Raw genomic sequence first — 23,697 nt, 5'->3', positions numbered from 1 at the left:
CTGGATCTGAAGCGTGAGGGTTATGAATCTAATCTGCACGCACGTTTCTGCTGCAAAGCAGCTCTCACATGTCACCGTGATGTCTGCAAAGGCCATGCGATGTAAGCATTTGCCATCACTGCGGGATCCACTCACGGTGAGGCTGGAATCAACTTCCAGTCACCCCCACCCACCCCAGCCCCGCTTGCTGCCACCGTGCTGAGCGTCACCCTGCAGCTCAGGGTTCTCCCAGCTTCAGGTCATGACTAACTAGTTTATTATCAAATAAAGGCAGTGGCACCAACCAGCATTTTCTTTTTCATGAAACACAGTAGAATAAAACAGGAGTACATTGCATGCAGTAAGAGCAGCTATTGTTTTTTTGAAACTGTATGTATTTGTGTTGTATTGGATCATGACATAAAGTGTACCGGTGTAGTCACAGTAAAAAAAAAAAAAAAAAAAAAAAAAAGCTTCAAAATCACTCTCCAGCACAGCTCTGTTCTATCAAACAGGTAGGGCAGTTGTGTCGAGGACAGATGAAGATAACATAAATCCTTTCTCCAAATCTCTCAGAGCCAAGTGTGTTGCAAAATTCATACTTTTCCAGATGTCAGGAAGGCGCCTCTTACAAGATGATGTAATGGTGGCAGCAGGCACAAGGGCAGTGCCCCCCTCCCGCCCCGTCCCGCCCCAAGCACACACACCTGTGACCCTTCACACTCAATGCAATGGTCTCGCCTTGGCTCCCAGGTCATTTCAGGTCAGGTTTTGCCAACAAGAAATTAGGCTAAAACATCAAGTTTTCAGAGCATTTTCGATTTTGAGATTGCAGATGAGGGATAAGGTTCTTTACTCAAGCACTTCATAACAAACTAGAAATACTAAGCTGTAAAACAAATCAAAACTGTTCCAGGAATAAAATATTAATCAAAGGAGTGAAAAAAATCTCTGAATTTTTACCTGTCAAAAGATGCACCCTATGTTCAGTAAATCCAAGAAATGAAAATATAAATTTGTAAGGCATGAATTATAGCGTGTTGGCCCACACTGTAAATAGAATTGCCAAAGCATCTCTCTAAATATAGTTTCCCGTGCAGTTAAAATGTGATTTAGTTTTCAAAGTTTTTTCAGAAAGCATTTCAAGTAATTTAGGATTCACTCACTGAAGGCAGACTGAAAGCAGAGGACATAATCAAGAGACATATCAAAATATATGTCCACACAAAGACCTGTAGGCAGAGGTTTAGAGCAGCTTTATTCATAATCACCAATAGCTGAAAACAACCCAAACATCTACCAACTGGTCCCTGGATAATTGTGGTGATCCATACAATGTAATACGATTAACAGTGAAAGTAAGGAGACTTTCAACTCAATGGATGAACCTAAAAAGCATTATGTTAAGTGAAAGAAGCCAGATACAAAAGGCCACAGACTGTGTGAATCCATGAGTCCAAAGGTAGGGGATTGATGACAAAGGGGCAGAAGGAGGCTTTCTAGGATGATGAAAATATTATAAATCTTGAAATGGTGGTGATCACATGACTGCACATGTGTGTCAAACTCATAGAACGACACACCTAAAAAGGGGAGAATTTCAGTGGCTGTAAATTACACCTTAGTAAATCCGATGGGGGAGGCACTGGAGTAACAGCTGTATGAAGTGTCAAGGGCAATAGAGGGGCAACCCCAAATCTGAGACAATGTAAACGGAGAAAGAGCAACAAGCACTTGATACAAATGTCATGTTTTAAACCAGCTGCATCCGTAAATATGTAACTGTTGAAAATGTACTGAATGGCAGAGATTGTCCTGGGACATATCAACATCCGAAAAGGAAGGTGGTCCCAAAGGTCCTTGAACATCTCACTACAGTATTTCCATGAAGCTGCCTCCCCCAGGGGATTTCCCTACGAGAAAAATTTACAGCAGGGATAAAATTAACAATGTGGGATGCAGAGGAAACGGTTTCTTTTGCAAATCCCTTTGCTTGAAATTCTAGGAAATTACGTTTTAACAGTTCAAGACCTATTACAACATCACTGATTTATGGGTTTAGAGCTAGGTTATTGGGAGACTTTCCTCTAAACATAGATTCGTTATTTCTATAAATAAACAAACAAAATAAACACTCCTAGAGTGAGCGGTGGCCACTGAGGTTTGTATGCCTGCAAATCTGAGCAGTGCGTGTTTCTGCCCTGTTCTCGGGACGCGAGCCTCCTGCTCTGGACGGGCTGGATTTCTCAAGGATGCTCACGAAGTTCGTGCTCACCATCTTCCGTGTCCCTGTCACGACCCCTCACAAACTCTCCCCACTCCCTGTGCAAATACTGACCTCCTCTGATTCACCACCACAAAGCCAACCGCCCACACTGCGTCCCTACACTCTGGTTCCCTGATAATGATGGACACAAAGGCTGTCCCTGTTGACCATGAGCTTTTGGTTGTCTACTGAGAGTGGGTCAGCAATTCAGGATGGGGCCGTTTCTTACACTTCCTTTCCACCCTCTTCATGCCCCCCTCAATGCTAGGTACCAGATCTTCATGTAATAAATACCTCTTTATTGACTTGTACAAGAAATCATCATTTTTTATAGTGGATAAATTTGGTGGGACTGAATGTTCCATAAGGGCTAATGTTTAGGCTGGAATGACACTGTCATCCTCCCAGGCAGTTGAATGAACGAGCCTTTCAATGAAATGCCTACTACGTGCCGGGCCCTGGAGCTTCCTCCTGGTACACGGGTGTTTTAATGTCCTGGGTCTGTGGATTCCACAATCTCGGCCCCTCCTTATGGACAGGAAATTCCCTAAAAGAGGAAGCAGTCTGGCCCAAGCTTCTACCTGGTTCCTCCTCCCCAACCCAGGGCTCTGCGACGGTTGTTTGTCCAGAGAGAACATGTGTCCAGCAGCCTGGGGCTCTCCCGGCTTGTCTGGCAGAGAGAGCCCATGACCTTGAGAGGCGGCTCCATCCCTCCTGGAGCCGCCACAGAATCAGGCCGGGGTGGTGCTGTTGGTCAAACGATGTGCAGCATCCAGGCCTGAGTGGGACTGGGGACCGTGGGGCCTGACCTAGGAGGTCCCCACGGCAGGGACAGCACTCCCTCTGAGCCTGTGCCCGGCAAAAAATGGAGTAAGCTTTGCTTTTGTTTGTTTCGGTTTTATTCTTTTCCCTAAAAGTCACTCAGGCAATGTGTGGATAAGGATACTCAGCCTTCCTGGGGTATGGGGGGCAGTGAGGGGGGACAAACGCTAACCACTGAGCCACTCAGCCCAGGAATCCCAGAGACAGAGAAGAGTCAAACGGAACAGCATCCCTATCTCAGCCTCATTTTCCTTCAGAACTTACACACCTGTTTTCTGGAACGTGCTGGTGTCCACCCACACTTGGGGCAAAGCCAGCGCTCGGCTCAGATTTCTAAGGACAGGGTCCTGCACCCCCCCAGAACACAGTGTACGTCCATCAGCATCCCAACATGAGACACCGGCACATTCACTGAAACAACACTCACTCCAGGATGGACGCCAGTGATCTGCCTGGATTCCTAAGTCAATACATTTCGCCCGTCAGAGCCGAGAGCAGAGATTTCAAACCCACCCATTTCCCGAGAGGACCAAGTGAAACAACCTTCCCTCTCTTTGCGGCAGGCGGGTCAGCGACAGCCGCGTGAGGGTCCCCTAGGCTGCTCCGCCTTTTCTTATCTGGTGTTTATGGTCCCCGGGCTGCTATCTTGTTCATTGACCAGCATTTCCATTTGCTCTGTGGATGACAGGCCACCAGGCCATCTCACAATCCCCAGGAAGAGTGAGGTGGACCTAAACCTCAGTAGTGACCACAGGGAGGGTGTGGAAGGAGGGAGCAGACATCAGAACCTCTCAGAGGTAAGAAGGAGTCTCTGTCTCGGTAAGTCAGCGGGTACAGGAGAGAGTCTTTTGGGGGGGGGGATGTCCTGCCTGGCCACAGCTTCCCAAGCTCCCCCAGCACCGAGGGATGGGATAAACTGAGGCAACAGGATTGCTCCTGGTGTGTAATCAGACCTTCACAACGTCCGCAGAGGTTAGCAACAAGAAGAGGCACCGGCTCTACAATCAGGAAGACTTAACTGTCACTTAGTCCTGTGTAAAGAAGTCACTTAACCCTCTGAATGTTCATTGTTAGCTACTTTCAGTATTTTGCATACGTTTAGAGAGGTTTGTGTGGCTGTGAGCTTGTAGAGATAGATCAGGGCATAAGAAGAGCCAGGAGGAACTGTTTCCACTTTGTTCATTGTGGATGACAGGTTTCCAAGGATTCTGATGGGAAACCCAAACAGTTCCTATGAAATATGCCTGATACAAACTGTTGCTTTATCCAAGCAAGGATGTCTCAGTCCCTAGCTAAGGTGTTTGACTGGCTGGGCTGCGGGAAAGACATTTTATAGCAGCTAAAGCTACATAAGAGCTAATTTCAGACTCTCACGATGCAGAGCAAATGAGAAATCTGAACCGAGGTTTGGGAGTATCTGTTAGCACAATTCTCCAAAACATTCCATTCTGTAGACTCAACATCCAAATTTTATCTCCCTATCAAACAGCGTGAATTTCCTATTATTCATTGTGCTGTCTGCACCAAGACTTGAAAGCTTTCAGTGATCTATTACACAGTTCATTTGCTCATGTCATTAATGAAATCTAAAACGTTCCGGCGGGTACCTTGCATTTTGTATAGAACAAGGTGCCAAGGTTACCACCTGGGAATTCGGGGTTTCAGTTCATAAATTCTCTGTAGGACCTGATCTTTACCACTCATTCAGTCAAAGACTGTTTATATTAAGTCCTAGGGACCTGACTTAGTGAAGATGGAGATTACAAGTCAGAAAATCTTTTCTTCCAGAAATATTTTGAAGGAAAAAAGATGAAGGATTACATCTTTTTTTTCTAGAAGAAAAATAGATCTGTTCACCAAATACTTATTAAATGATGTCATTGTGCTTGAATAAAAAAAGTTTCCTTTCCAAGTTGGAAGTCAAAGTCCTAGGTAAAGCTCTCAACAGACTAAGAAATGGAAATCACCTACTTTTGTTATACACACTCACAATACACACACATATACTCTCATACACACACATACACATAGACACATACACACATGTATGCATATATTAATCTATAGCTTTTACTCTGAGTTTCGAGTATACCCAAGGTATTTCGGCAGATCAAAGAAAACAGCAAATTTGATCAATTGCATGAGTAAAGTTTAATGAAACTGATTATATGATATCACATGGATGTAAAAGCCTCAGATGTAAGATCTAACTTTTCTTTCGATTGTGTGGGAGTTATAGACACTTGTTATGGACTGAATGTTTGTGTCCTCGCAAAATTCAGCTGCTGAAATCCTAACCCCCCAATGTGACAGTATTAAAAGATGAGGGCCTTTGGAGGTGATTAGGTCATGAGGGTGGAGCCCCCATGAATGGGATTAGTACCCTTATAAAAGGGACCCCACAGAGCTCTCCTGCATTCTTTCTGCCAGATGAGGACACAGTGACCAGACGGTGTCTGTGAACCAGGAAGCAATCCCTCACCAGACACTGAGTCTGCCAGAGCCTTGATCTTGGACTCCCAGTCTCCAGAACTATGAGGAACGTTTGTTGTTTAGCCCCCCAGTATGTGGTGTGCTGTTATTGTAGCCTGAAAGGACTAAGACAGTATTTAATACATTTTTAGCAAGAATGAATGAGACCTCCATCTACTGTCCTATAATGAGATATGGCCATCTCCTGACAATGGGTTTAAGTAGAATCTAAGTCAGAATCCTGGTCATCCTACAGGTGTGTGCTGGAAGCCAGGACTTTATTTGGACTAAAGATAAAACCATGCAGTTGGTCTTACTCATAACACAGCAGCTTTCTCTACTGGTGCCTAAGGGGACACCTAGTCACCACGTCCTTGCAAATTTTGATCCCGAATAGTCACATCCCACTAGGCTAGGCTGCAGATGTGAAGATGATCCCTGGGTGGCAGGGCACCAAGCCTTGGTTTCCAGTTGCACTCGCTGGTACGGAGCTGATAACCACTTCAGAGCGTTGGAAAGTTTAACAGAGATGATGCCTACACAACACTGTCTACAGAGCTTTTTTGAATATTCTTCCTGTCATTATTGATATAATAATTCTCACCAAATGGTGGCAAAACAAATTCAGTAGTAATAAATTCCCATCTCACTGAACTTATTAGGTGTACATTCAGACCTGGATGTTGACAAATTCCAGTTTAAAATTCCCATTTCTAGTTCTTCTGCTTAACTTCTCTGTGTCTCGCATAACCATGTGCAAAAGGAGGGAGAGGGTCTCTCTGGGTCTCGGAAGCTCCGAGACCCAGACACGAATGTGTGATTCTGGGACCTAAGTTTAACTCTTGCTGCACCCCTGCTTCTGGGAAATTGAGGGATGGGAATGAACATTTGCCGATTTTACAATTTGAGAAAGAAACACAACGATGTCTTCATCTAAACAAAGCTTTGAAAGTGGGGTTCAGGGACTGTGTTGTACTTTTGAATCCCCTGAACCTGCATGTAAAGTTTTTTTTCTTTATGTGCGTATGTGCATTTTTCTGGAAAGCGAGTCTATTACTTTCATCAGATTCTCTAAGGATCTGTGACATGACACTAACCCTTCTCCCCCCAAAAGAATTGTCAGCCAAGGATTTCTAAAGAATCATAATTGTTGATTAAAGTAATAATATTATGAATAATAATAGTGCTATTTTGGGCTTTCATAGAATAAATCAATGCCAAAGAGAAAATCGGAATCTAAGCTTTTTAGTTTAGTATCAGTTAAGATGGTTTAGTACTGGTTTCTTAGTTCAGAAGGCAAACCTGGGGTGGAGGTTTATTTGGGAAGCCCTTCTGGTAAGTACAAGAGGTTGTGACCAGTGAGGGATGGAGAAGAGAGACACCCAGACAGGTGTCCTGTCTACAGGTCGCTGCCATAAGAGGTTCCTGGAAGCTTTTGCAGAAGCCTATGCAATGCCCTTGGGTTGTCCCCAGGACTGAGCAGGGAGGCGGCAGCCCTTGCCCATGACTTCTGCTGCTCACTGATGCTTCTGGGCCTTTCACCTCAGGCCCCTCCAGCACTGCCTGTGCTGGAGCGAATTTCCAAGGGGCAGGAGGAAGCCGCGGGGTGACAAGCAGAGAGCTGCAGGCACTAGCTGGAGAGACAGCAGCTGTGGGGTGGGCTCAGCCACCTGGACGAGACCCGTTTCATAATCCAGCTTCTCCCACGCACCATGTCCAAGTATTCACCAAGCTGTGATTTCAGACTGTATTTCGTGAAACACACTTGGTTCACATCCTCTCTCTCATATTCAATGTCACTGTCTAATTCAGACACTCGTAATCGCCCTCTGAACTCTTGCCATTGCTTTCTAGAGGATCTTCTGGCTCATCCTCTGGTCTGTGTCGCTGCCCACAGGATGTTTCCAGAAGCACATCCAACATCTTCCCCAGGCGTTACATCCTTCAAAGGCTCCCCGGCACTACCAGGTAAGAGCCACACTTCTGGTCTTGTCCGCAAAGTGCTTCTCGATGCGTTTTCACTGTCCTCAGTTTAATTTCCACGCTAATTTGTGCCTCACACTCCACCTCTGACAGACGTACTCCAACGAAGCCATCCTCCAAAACCCTGCCTGGCAGCCCCTGAGGTCAAGCTTTCACAAACAACTCCCCCCTCCCCTGACTAGGTAGCCAGGCTTCATCTCAATCCCACCCCCCACATACACACTGACCCACCCTTGCTCTCCTCCACTTCTGTGCATCTATCATTATATGGTATCTGGTACATAGTAGGTGCTCAAAAAACACCCTCTAATGATTGCACTAAAAGGAAGCATGAACTCACCATATCATCTTTAACGTTTACGTGTTGGTATTTTCTATCAGACCAAGACCTCCCCATCCCCCCGCCCCCCAGCCCCCAGCATAGTTATAATAATGCAGGCGCAGCAAACACGTGTGGACCCAAAGCATCATTAGTGCTGGCATGGCCGGTTGTAGATGAATGGGAAGCAGACTCACATAAACCTAAGTTCTCATCAGACCTCTGACACTCACTAGCTGTGTGATCTTGAATAAAATACTTAACCACTCTGGTTTTACTTCGCTCATTTGTAAAATGGGGATGGTACACACATAGATTATATGACTTCTTCCAACTAGACCCTCTCCTTTCCTGTAACAAGACTGTATATCCTGGCCATTCCCGTGTGACTGCAGGGCACCCCTGTAGGAACAGCCTGCTTCTCTGACCATGACCTTGGAGTTGGCCACGTGACCTGCTCAGGCACCTGAAAGTAGCAGAAGTGGCTTGTGTCCCACCTGGGCACAGGCTCTAAAAGCCATGGTGGCTGTAGCAGTTTCTCCCCAGATGCAAGCAAGGCATCCACCAAATGAAGGCCCTGGTTCAGTCTGGATCCCAAAAAGAAGAAGGCGCTTGGAGAAGATCCACAGTCGATCCAGTTTTTGCAGCTGATGTTTAATATGAGCAAGAAATAAACCTCTGGTCTCCTAAGTCACTGAGATACAAGGTTGTTAGCCAGAATAAGCTAGCAGAATCCAACTCTAGAAATGTCGTGAGAATTCCATAAACGAGATGAGCACTTAACAGAGAGTGAGGCCAGCGTGTGAGAGATTTGAACAAATCTAAGTGCCTTCCCATCACGTTTGCATCTAGCCCAGGCGTGGGCACAAAGCAGAGGTTTGAAAATGTTCAAGTAAATGAATAAATAAATAAATTGGGCTCAATTTTAAACAACAAAGCACAGAAATATCCTTTACTTCCAGTCATTTTCTGAATATAGATTATTCTGACAAAAATTTTGTATCATAATTTCCAAATAGCTTGCTAAAGTTTCTAGAAATATTTATATACAGTCTGAAAAAATTAAATAATTTAGAAGTTCATCTTGTGGGAAGCTACCACAACACAGGGTAAATCTTTTAATCACAAGACATGCACTGCGTGCATTTATATGCAAAAGTACTGCTATTTTAAAAGCTACAAGTATGACAACACACAACTACAACCCAACTAGGACCTCCCTGGTTTAACTCGGTAGACCACAAGATTATAGTAATGGTATGATTTGAATTTAATGTTTTTTCCTTTCTATGTGCTTCTCAGAGAAGTAGTATATAGAAATGCTTGTCTTGCTTTAAATTAATAGGTATTCATATTATCCACTTTATCATACAGACTTAGGAACTTAAAAATTTCAGAAAAATATAGCAGAAACTATAGAAATTAATATCTTTGTTTCTATCACAACTGATTTCACTTAACCATCTCATTTCATGGATGTGAGTTTTCAAATAGAAAAGCATATCATAAAACCATCCTTGGAGTCTACCTTTCCATTATTTCTCAATATTTCACATAGTATTACCTAAAGAGACAGCATTAATTTCAATTACACAGTGAATGAATTATACATAAAGCTGGAGGATAAAAACGAATTTAAAAATTGGCCTTACATTTCCCAAGTAATTAATTCATGCTCCAAAAGAAAAGGCCAATAGAAATTAAAATGCATCAAGAAGGGCAGAATCCCTGAAAGTAGGGGCGAGGCCAACAGAGAAATGACACACTAATATTTATTTAAAAGGCCATTTGTTTATCAAACATTTATTAAATGCCTATTATTTGACAATCCCTGGGCTGGCACTAGAGGTTATAAAATAGTAAGACACACATCCTGCCCTCAGAAGCAAGGGTCTAGAATAAGACACATAGGTACACACAAGATCATGAACACACCTGGTGGCTTCGTGACAGGAGGTGACGGGAGACAGGGAGGGAGCCTGAGGGTGGTGGCTGAGTGGGTGGGGAAGGTCCGGGAGGAGGTGGAGGTTGGGTACCGGTAGCTGCTGTGTCCTGAAGGGACCACAGACACAAAAGGGGGAAAACCAACGAAACAGGTGCAGAGACACCTGCTAAGCCTCTCTGCTTCTGCTGCCACAGAATCAGGTCCTCACGTGTGTCTCCCTTTATCCGATCTTTCACTTTGCTCACCCGGGTGGGTCAGGTGCAAGATGCCTCAGTGAACAAGATGGATACGGACGGCCCTGACTGCATGGAGCTCTCGACCCTGGTACTGGGATCCCATCATGGTGTCAAACTCAGGGCAGGAGACTCAGCAGTGAGAGGAGGGGGACTCGGGGAGGTCAGGGAATTAAGTAACTGTTCACAGGGACACACACACTCAAAGCCCCTCTGCTCTGAGGCCTGAGCCAGCTCGACCTGCAGGCTGCCCCGTCCTCCTACAAGCTGCGATGTACTGATAAGAAGATGCTGGGGCCCTGGTTTCCTGCCTTCTGCCCACGTGCTTCCCCATCAAGGGCTCTGTCAACTCTTCACCAAACGTCTGATCAGTAAGTATGTGTCAGGCATATCAAGACAGACCCATCCTTCATGCCCCAGAGTGGGAGAAACACAGGAGAACAGCTGCAGTAATATTTACCCAGTACCATCAAGGAGGCACGTGAAAAGTGTTACAAGAAGAGGTGAGAGCAAGCCGTCAGGCAAGGTTTCACAACAGCAATGATGTCTAAAACTTGGTGGAGGCGGGGAGCTCCCCATGGAACAGACAGTGGGGTAGGGGAGCCAACAACAGACAGGCAGTGGGAGGCTGCCCTCCGAGCACCACCAAGACACAGCCACGCCTCTAGAATCATCTCTACACCAGGGAAAGAATCCTAGGGATAACTGTGTTTCATCAGAGCAGGCTGCCTTCAGGGAGACCTATATTTTATTTTTATTTTTTTTTTTTTTTATTTTATTTTATTTTATTTTATTTATTTTATTTTATTTTATTTTATTTTATTTTATTATTTTATTTTATTTTATTTTATTTTATTTTACTTTACTTTACTTTATTTTATTTTATTTTATTTTATTTTATTTTATTTTAATTTTTGAGATCTATATTTTAACATAGTCTTTGAAGGGGCAAGATATTTCATTCCACAATCCAAGCAGAGCATCAAATAAAATCATGCACAATAGGGTGAATACTAATGTAATCTGAGGTGCTGTGCTGATTATAGAGATTTATGAAGAATAACTACCTTGCTTTTTAAGTAAATAGGGGTGAGAAAGCAGCAGAAGATGGTTACTTTGAAAGAGGCATCAGTAAGACTTCCCCGAGAGCAGGAACCTTATTTCTGTCGGCGGGTTACTGTGCACAAGCCCACTGACTCGCTGAAATATTTTCTCTCCAGTGAAAAGTGTAGCTTAAGAAAGAGAAGACCCCGTGCAGACCTCGCTCACAGCTTCCTGTGAGGACACTAGCGCTTTCTGGTGGCTCCACTTCCTGTCCCGTCCTGCACACACAGCAGAGGGACATGCTCCTGGCCCCTAAGTCAGCACAGTGACTTGCTTTGGGCCATAAACTGTGACTTGTGGTGACAGATCCAACTTCCAGGCGGAAACACTTAAAATCCAGTGCGCAATTCCCCAAGTTCTGCTTCCATGCTTAAGCAAACTCAGAAACATCATGTCAAGACAGAGGTGTCACAGACTGAAGCCAAACAGTGACACACCTTGCACAGGCAACCTCCCCACGAAGCTGTCTGCCTCCTCCTCAGATTTTGCACAAACGAGAAAGAAGCATTTGTTGTAAGAAGCCACGGGGAATCTGGGACACTCCCTGGCTGATACGCTTGCTTAGAACTTGCAGAGTATCAGTGCAGGGCCAGGGCCAGGCCCACCTGCATCACCATTACCTCGATGAGTGAGTGACTTATGCTTTGGAAATATTTATAATCAAAAGTTTAGAAAATCTGCACGGAAACGTGAGCTTTCTGAATGAAATAAAAAATGTTAGGCACAGATATTTTTCTCCATAATGAGAACAAAAACAAAACAACTGAGTCTTCTTTTGTTATGCAGATAGCAATATCTAGGACCAGGTGTGGAAGGGGGTCTTGGGAGTGGAAGGGGGTTTTGGGAGTGGCACCGAAGTTATATAGGAACCTATATCCTATATCCTAACCCGAGCCCTAACCCTAACCTTAACCAAAGTTATAGGGACCTGTATCCTATACCCTAACTCTAGCCCTAGCCCTAGCCCTAACCCTAACCCAAGTTACAGGAACCTATATCCTTCCTATGTCACAAGCACTCCTCTGATGAAATCAAAAAATAAACTCCTGATATCGCCCACAGAGAGCAACTGTTTGCAAGGTGAACATAACACATTATCATGAATTCAGCCATATAAACTGTGACAATGTGTATTTATTCTGAGACGGTATATATAATGGCACGGTTTCTGGGAAGGAAAGGGCTGCACACTGTCTCATCGTAAGTGTTACAGGCAGGCTCAATCCCTAGATCTTCCCTTGGATTACAAAATGTACAGCAGAGGACATCTTTGCTTTCTTTTTCTTGGAGAAAGCTTTGAGGTTTAGCTGACTCAGTCACTTTGTTTTTAGATGTGACCACTTTAAAATACTCAGCTAGCCAACAGACTGATGGGCAAACTTCAAAGGACATAGTGCTGAAAGGATCAATATCTCTTACAATGGCTCTAAAGAAGCAGATAGCTTCATTTAGGATATAATTGGAATTCCCTTTAAGAGAAAGACAAGGTTAAATTTGAGAAGAAATCAAGCAAGGCCATATTTAACAGCACTGCTTGGCATGGTCTTTGCAACTGTAAATGCACAACAACCCCATAGGTCAATATCTGCTCTGTATTTTAAGACACTTGATGCAGTGCAGAGACGGTTCCCCTGCCCTTAAATGAGGCAACACTGGACAACATGGGAAAACACAGGATGACATTTTAAGATAACATCTAAAAACAGGGATAATCTCTAAACTTAAGACTACAGTTCAAAACTACAGCATATCCTTAAAAATATTTTTATTGGGGCTTCCCTGGTGGCGCAGTGGTTGAGAATCTGCCTGCCAATGCAGGGGACACGGGTTCGAGCCCTGGTCTGGGAAGATCCCACATGCCGCGGAGCAACTAGGCCCGTGCGCCACAACTGCTGAGCCTGCGCGTCTGGAGCCTGTGCTCCGCAACAAGAGAGGCCCCGATAGTGAGAGGCCCGCGCATCGCGATGAAGAGTGGCCCCCGCTTGCCGCAACTAGAGAAAGCCCTCGCACAGAAACGAAGACCCAACACATCCAAAAATAAAAATAAATAAATAAATAAATTTTAAAAAATATATATATATATTTTTATTTGTACATCTATTTGGAAGCATACCCATTTTAGAGAGGCATTATAATATGGAAATTTTACTGTCTGGCTTTCTTCAAAATGTTCATAAAATGAGAACAGCCGAAAAGACTTGAGACTAAAGATTACGTCCCCAGAGCTACAGGGATAAGAAAAATAAAACAACACAAAACCAAAGAAAGCTATAATTCAAGCATTCAGTGTGGTTGGGTGTAGAAATCCAGGCAGACCTTCACTTGAATGCAGGTCAGTATGCGTGGCTATGACTCTCTGGGTAGCTACTTGATTTTCTTCTGGTTTCTTTCCCTGTGAGATGGGGCCCACAGTCTACAGTGTGGGTCATAAAGGATGGCCAGTAGCCAATCCTGCCAGCTTCCTGTTTTTGTAAATAAAGTTTTTTCGGAACACAGCCATGCTTATTGACTGTGGCTGCCTTCTGCTACAACAGAAGAACCTGAAATGTGGCCTATCCACCCAGTAGAGTAAAAGTTTGCCAGTCCCTGGTCTGTGGGGCTGTTGTATGGACTGGAAATGATTGGCACACGGCAGTTGTTTTCATTAAATCGTTATTCAAGTAAGCAAAAGGTTAAGATCATGCAAACTAGGAAGAATATGTTTCAATTGCCAAATCCTGCAGATCGATGAATCCTTAACCATCTTGGAAGAAGCTCTTGCCTTGAGTGCTTCACTCAGGAGACAGCGAAGAATCTCAGCCTGCACTTCGCTCTACAGAAAAACGACTCAGGATAAATGCAGATTAAAAGGACACTGAGAAACCATTTCTCACCTAACAGACTGGCAAAAAAATCTCAAGTTCGACAGCGTGTTCTGTTGGCAAGGCTCTGGGGAAACAACTGCTCTCATCCATTGCTGGCGGGGGGTGCAAACTGCGGAAATTTTAAGGAGAGAAACTTGGCAATGTTTAGCAAAATTCCATAAAAACTTATTCTTTGATTGTACTTGGGAACCTATCCCTCGGATATCTGGCAAAAATACAAGTGTGCACAAGGTTATTCATTTCAAGGTGTTTTGCTAAGAGCCAAAGGCTGGGAACTGCCTCAGTGTGCACCCTTGGGATAAATGGCTGACTCCAGGTCCAGAATACTGGGTGGGCTTGATAACTCCAGCTATGCTAGAAGGACAGAAACGATAAAGGACCAGGTGGCCTGCGTCAAAGGACAAGAAGTCAACATGAATTTGCCCCCAATGGCAGAAAGGGAGCGATTTGAGTTTACATGAAACAGAGGGTAGAATGACAAGGTAAACAATGCCACAAACAGACACATCCAGACAAGACAGCGGTTCTACAAGACAGCTGAGCTGGTTTCCTTGGAAGCCAGGAAAGTGAAGAGAAACCCAGCGAAGATGGGAGGGAATCAGGGGACATGATCCCAACACAGAGGCTTGAGATGTGACAACAGAACAGAATGTGTGGTGACCGCAGTAACTGGCCTTATGGTGGTGACCACTTCATGATGTATAAAAATATCGAATCATTATGTTGTACACCCGAAACTAATATATTGTATGTTAATTATAACTCAGTCAAAAATATTTTTTTAACTTTTTAAAACTGAAAAAATTTAAATGGAATGTGTGGGCTTTAGGAGCACGCTGATTCAAACCAGTATCTGTAACGTGACATTTTTGAGATGATCAGGAAATGTAAACATTGACTGGGTATTATATGGTGCTAAGGACTTACTGGTATTTGTATTTGGTACCACTGCGGCATCATGATTCTGAAAGAAAACATCCATTTTTTCAGAGACGTATACTGACTTAAGTAGGGATGAACTGACATGATATCTGAGATTTTCTTTACAATATTTTAGCCCCCTCCCCCCTAAAAATGGGCAAAGCAAGTATGGCAAAGTGTCCTTGAAGCTGCGCAACAGAAAACTGATGTTCAATTTGCTATTCTCTCCTCTTTGGTTATCGTTGACATTTTTCGGAACACAAAAGAAGAATCAAGAGAAAGATGCTTTGGGGAAAGGTTTCACACAAGGTGAAGCTGCACATGATATTCCAGCCTTTAAGTTGATCCATGAGATCTGCCCATCCCAAGCCAACCTCCTCCGATAACCTCAAGGACTACCTGTGGGAACTCACTGGGAGATCAACAGTGACAGTACTGACAGGATGTAAGGGTACGGAGAGAAATAAATAAACCTTTGAGTCAATTAAAAATGGTACCAGAAATGCTATCACAGTCAGCCTGGTGATGAGCTAGCTGTACTCACTCGCTACTGGAGAAATAATGCATTTTAAGGTATTTTATTATCCCTTTTATATGCTCTAAGCACTCTGTCAGCTTGATCAATACACATAAAAACACATTTTCAATATGATGAAAAGAACTAGTCAAAAGCTACCTTTAGAGTAAAAAAAAAAAAATCACTTTTCTCTCTTTCAATAGCTGTATCGCCATTGCAAGTTCAGTATGAGATGCTAAATGCCCTTTATGCTGCCATTAGGCCTATATTGACCCTACCTCCACATTTTCTGATGTTATAATGAGTATGCTTTTTCTCTTCTGGTGTAGAAATGCTTTTAGCGAAGAGTGACACGATCTCAGCCTTCCACTTTGAGCTAATAAGATTGGACAATTTTAATTATTGCAAAGATATCAATATAAGTATAAATTTCTATGTACTAAACCTGTAGAACTAAATATAACACATGACATCAGAAAGAGTTTACTCTCTTTTCTGTGATGCTCTAATTCTACAATTTACCTTTCACACTATTTCACAGTTGAAGAAGCATTTTCACATAAATTGCTCCATTTAACCTACATTTTCACTCTGTGTGCAGGCAACAATGTCATAAAGCAAAGGTCTACTTTACAAGGAAACTGAGGCTCAAAAATGATGACTTACTCAAGGGCACAGTCACTGAAGTAATGGTGGCAAGACCACCAATTTATAGTCAATGAACTGCTTGGAATAAAATAGGCCATGAGTAACCAAGCCCTGCTTACCTTTCAAAGCCGATCTGTCGGAATGTCTTTTCCCAGGTTGAGCCTGTAACAGAAGGAAGGGATGTAATTAATGCACGTCAAGGATTCAATTTTGCCCTGATTTTGCACAGTCTGGTAGAGATTTGCTTGTACATCTAAGCAGAACGACTGTCTTTCCTCAAAGGCATCCCTCCCCGCCTCCCCAGATGGCCTTTCAGAGACCAGACCAGGTGAGTGCACACCACCACCACCCCCACCCCCGGTAACAGAGCAGACCAATAAATCATTCTCTAAAAGTCTACATGTGTCCCAAGCAGAAAAATGTGTAATACTCTCCTGTTAAAAATAATGAAATAGTAGCAGATTGTAAGTTGCACTCTGCAAAATTCAACTTTTAACTTCACATGGCATTTGGAAAGCTAGAGGGCACTTTGACATTCCAGTCCACTAGACACCATGGCTTTACCTCCTCAATGTTGAAGCACAGGATTTACATGTATTTTTTAAGCTGAACATTTTAATCGGAAGTCTCCTGAATGTAAAAACGCTGTTTCCAGTGACACAATTTGACGACTAGTGTATCCAAGTCCACAGAAGAATAGCTGGGTATAAAAATGATCTTCTACAATTTTTCCATGAAATAATTCTTCCCTACATTATAAGCGTAATAATTTTCTGAGTACTTTATGTAAAGAAAAGTGCTCATTTTTATCAAAGACCATGTCAATAAGAAGTCTGCATTCGTAAGAGGTAAGGGTTCTGCTAACCCACACTTTGACATCTTCTCGATGCTCAGCCAGTGGCAACAATATCTTGATTTCAGTAACTGTTCAAGTAGACACCACTGCCCCCCCACCCCACCCCCCAGCCCTAAATCCATGAGCTGTGCTATGTACTAGTGGCGTTAATAATCGCAGCAGATAACCACTACCTTTCTGTACAGTTTAGTCTTGCAAACAGGAAGTGGTGAATTCAGCACTGGGTCTCCGGAGGCAGTTAAAAGCCACCCTGCTTCTGTTCCTCAAGTCACAGTAAGCCAGGATGGCACTTATGTTTCTTTCTTGAGAACTCTGCCTCCAGTGCTTTATTCTCAGGTGGACAATCAGTGCCTCCTAGGCATTAGATAGACTTTCTGGAAAGACAGGAGATTATACAAAGTAGTTTCCTGGGCCCTCTCTGAGGACTAAGCTAGTCCCAAGGGAGCGTGAATGTGGTGATTTCACTAAGGGACTTGGGTTCCTTCTACTCGGTTATGATGGAGCGTTTTAAATAATTGCTATAAATAACGCAGGACTAAATTTGGGATCAGAATTACACACACATGCGTACACACATAAATTTAAAGCAGATCAGGTTTATCTCCTCGGACGAAGTTACTCTTGCCCAGTTGAATTCCAATAGGCTTTGCTAAGTAGGAGGAAAAGACCTGGAATTTTAGTTAAGCAGCCCAGGAATTTCTGATGGCCCCTGAACCAGGGGAGTGGGCCCCATATGAATGTCATCTGTCCTCTGAGTCACATGCAAAACAATGGAGAATCCCCATCTCAGGAATTCCTGAACGATGGTTATCCTGCCCCTGAATACTAGCAATTAAGACACTGCCCAAGAATATACAACCTGAATCAGAAACCACGCTGAACTCCAGGACAGCTGGCAACAGTCTGGCCCAAAGTCAGAGGTGGGAGAGATTAAGAGCCTCACGCCAAGTGAGAAGCAGACAGTCTGTGCTCAGACCCAGTGGGGAGGGTTGGGGTAGGGAGGCATTTAGATGCTACTCTTCTTGACTTCTCTTGCTTTCATTGAGAAACAAAGCACCTTTTAACTTTTTCCACATTTCCATTTTTTCCCCAGATCTTCTCAGCACATACTAAAATTGATTTTTTAAATAGACTCCATTTATTATCAAGGTAAAATAAAAATAAATGATTTTGCTATACTGCACATTCAGGCTCTTAAAACACAGAACTTTAATTAAGAAATAGGTTCCATTTTCATATTTCTGAGAAAAATAAACTTATTCAAAAAGGGCAGAACAGGGCTTCCCTGGTGGCGCAGTGGTTGAGAATCTGCCTGCCAATGCAGGGAACACGGGTTCGAGCCCTGGTCTGGGAAGATCCCACATGCCGCGGAGCAACTGGGCCCGTGAGCCACAGTTACTGAGCCTGCGCGTCTGGAGCCTGTGCTCCGCAACAAGAGAGGCCACGATAGTGAGAGGCCCGCGCACCGCGATGAAGAGTGGCCCCCGCTTGCCGCAACTAGAGAAAGCCCTCACACAGAAACAAAGACCCAACACAGCCATAAATTAATTAATTAATTAATTAATTAATTAATTAATTTAAAAAAATTAAAAAAAAAAGGGCAGAACAAGGTAAAAGTTTTGGGGTCAAGACTTCCAGTACTCCTTAAAATAAATATTATTAACCCACTCAACCAAGCACAGTGGAGATGGGGGAACACAACTTCCTTCCTGTCACTAGAAGTCAATTTAATTAGTAATTTGAGCATCTTACATACCATAGGTGCATCATTGTTTGCTGGTGATCCTCTACTAAACATCTTAATACATTAGGTATGGGACTGAATATATTAATATATGGTTTCTGCCCTCGAATACCACATACTCTAGAGGTTTGGGTTTTTGTGTCTTTTGTGAGCACTTAGTCATGGGGAAAGGAGAAACACAATAAATGGAACAGACATATCCAGATCCTTTGGCACCAAGAATATTTTTGACAGCCCATTATTCAGTTGCAGGGGAATTCTTTTACAGCCATTCACCATGTTTTACATGGTAAAGTAATATTATTCTCCCATGCCAGAGCAGTCCAACACAGAGAGAAAAGCAGAGAAAACAAAGTTGCTGGCAGACTTCCTTGATTCAACACTTTTTAAATGAGATTTATAATATGAAGTCTAGAACATGTTCCAGTCTTCAGGTGAAAGCAAAGGACAGCAACAACGAAAAGAAGGGAAATGTACAGCATAGAGAAATGGATACAATTCACTAGAGGGGTTGTTCCTTTCCAATGTTAGATGAAGTTGTTAGAAATAATGCATTGCATTCTTCACTTTTAAAAATTAGTTACCAAAGGGGGAAGGGGAGGGGAGGGATAAATTAGAAGTTTGGGATTAACATATACACACTACTATGTATACAATAGATAATCAACAAGGTCCTACTGTACAGCACCAGGAACTCTACTCAGTATTCTGTAATAACCTATATGGGAAAAGAATCTGAAAAAGAATGGATATATGTATATGTATAACCGAATCACTGCTGTACACCTGAGACTAAGACATTGTAAACCAACTATACTCTAATATAAAATAAATTTAAATCTAAAATAAATAAATTAATTAAATTAATTAAATAAGAATTTCCCTTGATAGCATTGGCATCTCAATGACAGAGCTGACATCTGGAGCAGAGGGAGGGTAACTGAGTCCAAAAGCTGGAAACAAACCCTGGGCTAAATGTCACTCCGTCCGCAGAGCAAGTTCCAGTGTCTCATCCATGTGTGTCTCAGGTGACAAAATATCCCTTAACATCCTTCAGCACTAACACTCCAAGTGGGAACTGCCGTGCCCAGAAGTAGGGCATCTACTCCTGGAACGAATCGAATCCATTGACAGCTACTCCTTTACAAGGTGAACCAGGCTCTGTGCACCCATCCTCCCTCTCCTCCCTCTTCCATCCCATGTTCCTGCTGGCCTCAGCAGCTTCTAAGTTCCCGTCTTTCCGCAACAGAAAGCAGTTTTGGAGACGTCCTTTCTTTGGGAACTACTTTGCCCCGGCCAATAAGCTGCTTCTGCGGGCCCCAAGGCATCCTACCTCCCACCCTGGCCATGGGGGCAGGGGATCTGGGCATCCTCGCAGCACCTGTCTCCTGGTCACAGGTGACCAGATGTGCATGAGATGGGCTAGGTCAGGCCAAAGTGGAACCTTCCCCAGGCAGGTAAGAAGCTCTTTTCCTCACCTGTCGGAGAACCAAGGTCATGTGAGCCCAGCCCTGACAATGTTCCCAATATGATGGCTACGGGGAGAACACTGTGTAAGAGGAAAAAAGGGGTCCTGTGCAGAGGGAAGCCAGGAAAGAGGAGAGGGGGCTGCTTATGGCATCCCAGGGTCTGTTCCCAGCAGTTCCTGGTGTCCCCACCTTCCTGCCACTCCTGTTACAAGAGAGGAAAATCTGTGTTGTTTCCTCCAGTGCTAAGTCTAGTTTCAAGTCTGACATTTGTATCTCGAAGAGCACCACATATGAACAAGAAAAATAAGATTTTAACAACACCTTGAACATCAAAATTTTAGGTGGGAATAAAAATATTTTTAAGAAATTCCAGCCTTTTAAAACCATATTTTAAATTAAGAGAATGGACGTTCTCCCTCAAATTAACATAGCAATAGAAACATGTAAGCCAACACAAGGAAGGAACCTAAGTGTCATCCACAGGTGAATGGATAAAGAACATGTGAGATAGATAGATAGATAGGTAGATAGACAGATACACAATGTAATATATATGTGTATATACATACAATGTAATATTACTCGGCCATAAAAAAAACAAAATAATGCCATTTGCAGCAACATGGATGGACCTAGAGATTATCATACTAAGTGAAGTAAATCAGAAAGAGAAAGACAAATACAATATATCACTTATATGTGGAACTGAAAAAATGATACAAATGAATTTATTTACACAACAAATAGATCCACAGACACAGAAAACAAACTTATGGCTACCAGGGGGAAGGGGGGCAGGCAAGGGATAAATTGGGAGATTGGGATTGACATATACACACTACTACATATAGAATAGATAATCAACAATGTTCTACTGTATAGCACAGGGAACTATATTCAATATCTTGTAATAACCTATAATGGCAAAGAATCTGAAAAAGAATGCATACATACATATATATATATGTATAACTGAGTCACTTTGCTGTACACCTGAAACTAACACAACATTGTAAATCAACTATAATTCAATTAAAGAAACCGGGTTACACTCACCCCCTTAACAGGTGCCCACTTATACATATCAGCTAATTTAATCCATGAGGTCAGTACTATTATTATCCCTCTTTCGGGTGATAAGCTGAGGGGTTGGGGATTCGGGACTGCAGACCCAGCGCTTTATTTAACTCCCTTCCTCACTGCTCTGTCCAGCATGGGGGTCCTGTCCTTGTCTCTCCTTCCTTCTTCCTTTTCCTCCTTCCTATCATTTGTCTCTTGCCCCGATCTGGTTATAATATAGATTCAAAATATTTCATTTTTAGCTCCACAAAGTTTTGTGTGTCTGGTTATTAACTTAAGAAGCACAAAGTGCCTACAGCAGACGTGCTGTGTCATCAAACCCCTCCTCTGGAACCCGCGAGCTTCTTACTGCGGTAATTTTGTTAAACACTCAGTACGTCCGGCAGGAGCTCAGTCTGTACAAATATACATAGATATGTACCTGATACATGATGGAGCAGGGCTGATTATTTTTTATTTCATCTAATTTTTCTTTAGTCGCGGTTTAAAACCACAGGGCTTTGACTGTTACTTGAAACCAGCCATCTGAGTTCTCCCAGCCCGACTCTGGTCGTCTGTATTTTTTTAGACAAATTACTCTGGGGTCTTTATAACACCAAGGGGTTTTCCACAGCTCCCATTCAGTTTGTAATTTCATTTTTTCATAAACGTTATTGAACATGCAAAAATCTCTATCTTGATGTTGTAAATTGGTTACTCACTTTGTTATGTTTCCTCATTGATTACTTTTATCAATAATTTTAAAATCAACTTATTGCTCAATTTCTAGTACAAAAATGCAACTATAAGTTTCATAATGCAGTTGGAAAACTGGTGGTCAAATGAGGCACAGATTTTTCTCCTAATTGAACAGTTTTACACCAAGTGTGTCCCAGACATTGACAGCCACTTGAACTTGGACCTGCACCTCTGCTTTTTCCAAAATAATTAGCAGAAAAGGACTAATAATACATGGGAGTGGTAGATTTTTGCCAGCATATTCCTATAAAAATGGCAGCATTTTCATATATCATAGGGGCTGCCAGGCAGCTGAACATGGGACCCGGCACAGAAATTGGTGATGAAACAGTCAAATACCAGGAAATGTTACCACTTATGAGCTTTCTGGCAGAAGCTTCATTGACATTATTTTTAACTGTTTAAAGGAAAAGATTTTCCTACCCAATCGAAGAGTCAAGATTTTACCACACATTGAATGTTGGACAGAATGTGAAATTCTAAGAGGAAAATAGATTCTTCTCAGTTGACTAGTAGTGATATTTTACTTTGCAAATGTTAAGATGCTCTTGTGTTGAATTGTACCTGAACTCCATCAAACCCCAGGAATGGCTGCTCTAATGGGTGATGTGTATCCAAGCAAAGCAATTTTCCCAGACAAGGAGCAATTTCAGCATTTTGGGTGAAATGGTGAGATCTGCAAAATTCTCTGAGTCCTAATTCCCAGGTGATATTTATCATTAGTGAGTTAAAAGTAACTGTAAAAGATAAGGATAAGGAAAAAAATCTTTACCATCCCTTAATTAATACTTTTTATATTAAAAGACCTATACAGGTATATTTTTTGAAGCATCATTTTCGCCTCTACCTAATACTCTTGTTTTGTTATGTCCATTATCCCCTGCTCTGATCATCAGTATCCAGATGACATTGCTTTAATCACGTAATAATATATAACATAACTCTTTCTGTGCCAATAAATATGGACCTGTAATCATTTTAATGCACATAGAGTATTACATAATTTAATAAAATGCAAGTTCCTTATCAATTGCTGGTGCTATACAAATTATATCTACATTTTTGCTATTACGTATAGCAATATTTTGAACACCTTTTACATGTATCTTTTAACACTTATTCAGTTACTACTTTAAGATAAATTCCTCAAAGTAGAACTATTGTATTGTGATACATCACATGCAAAATTATGATATAAAAATTTTTACCCTCAAATTTTATTCAAATACATATACTTGATTGAATTCAATTTTATGAATCTTTTTATCTTTTATAAGATATTTTATTTGAACTTATATTTTCATAATTAAGAATGAAATTAAACAAATGTTCTTAGGTTTATATGCAATTTTAGTATTTTCTTTTCTGAATTGTCTATTCATGTTCATTGCCCATTTGTCTGTTAGATGTTTGTCTTTGTCCTATTGATTTGTTAGAACACTTTATATATTAGGGCTAATAATCTCAAATGTGGCATGTCTGCAGCAAATACATTTGCCCTTTGCATTAAAAATTTCATAATTAAATTTCAAAATTTAATCATGTATTTCCCTGAATAGAACTGATGAATGTTTACATTATTAATTGATTTCTACCATTTTAGCTTTTCAGTTTTTTAATTTACATATTTGTCTTCCCAATAGGTGAGAACAAATATTAAATTGTTTCTTTGATCTTCATGAATCCTTTAATATCCATATATCTGAACTCTAGGAGGTCTTAAATGAGCATAATGCA

At 42.2% G+C, this 23,697-nt stretch overlaps 1 protein-coding gene across 4 annotated transcripts in view; it reads right to left on the bottom strand.

Moving 5' to 3' along the window:
- PIEZO2 (piezo type mechanosensitive ion channel component 2) overlaps positions 1-23,697 on the bottom strand; it is a 348,479-nt gene that overhangs the window by 160,081 nt on the left and 164,701 nt on the right. For all 4 annotated transcript variants that reach the window (XM_036823700.1, XM_036823703.1, XM_036823702.1 and 1 more), the window contains exon 4: positions 16,193-16,235. In XM_036823700.1, coding sequence (XP_036679595.1) covers positions 16,193-16,235 — 43 coding nt within the window. The remainder of the gene's footprint in view (positions 1-16,192; positions 16,236-23,697) is intronic.

This window comes from Balaenoptera musculus, chromosome 14, assembly GCF_009873245.2.
Source record: "Balaenoptera musculus isolate JJ_BM4_2016_0621 chromosome 14, mBalMus1.pri.v3, whole genome shotgun sequence".
Taxonomy (NCBI): Eukaryota; Metazoa; Chordata; class Mammalia; order Artiodactyla; family Balaenopteridae; genus Balaenoptera; species Balaenoptera musculus.
Note: the sequence above shows the minus strand (reverse complement) of the source record. Positions and strands in the feature narration are given on the sequence as shown.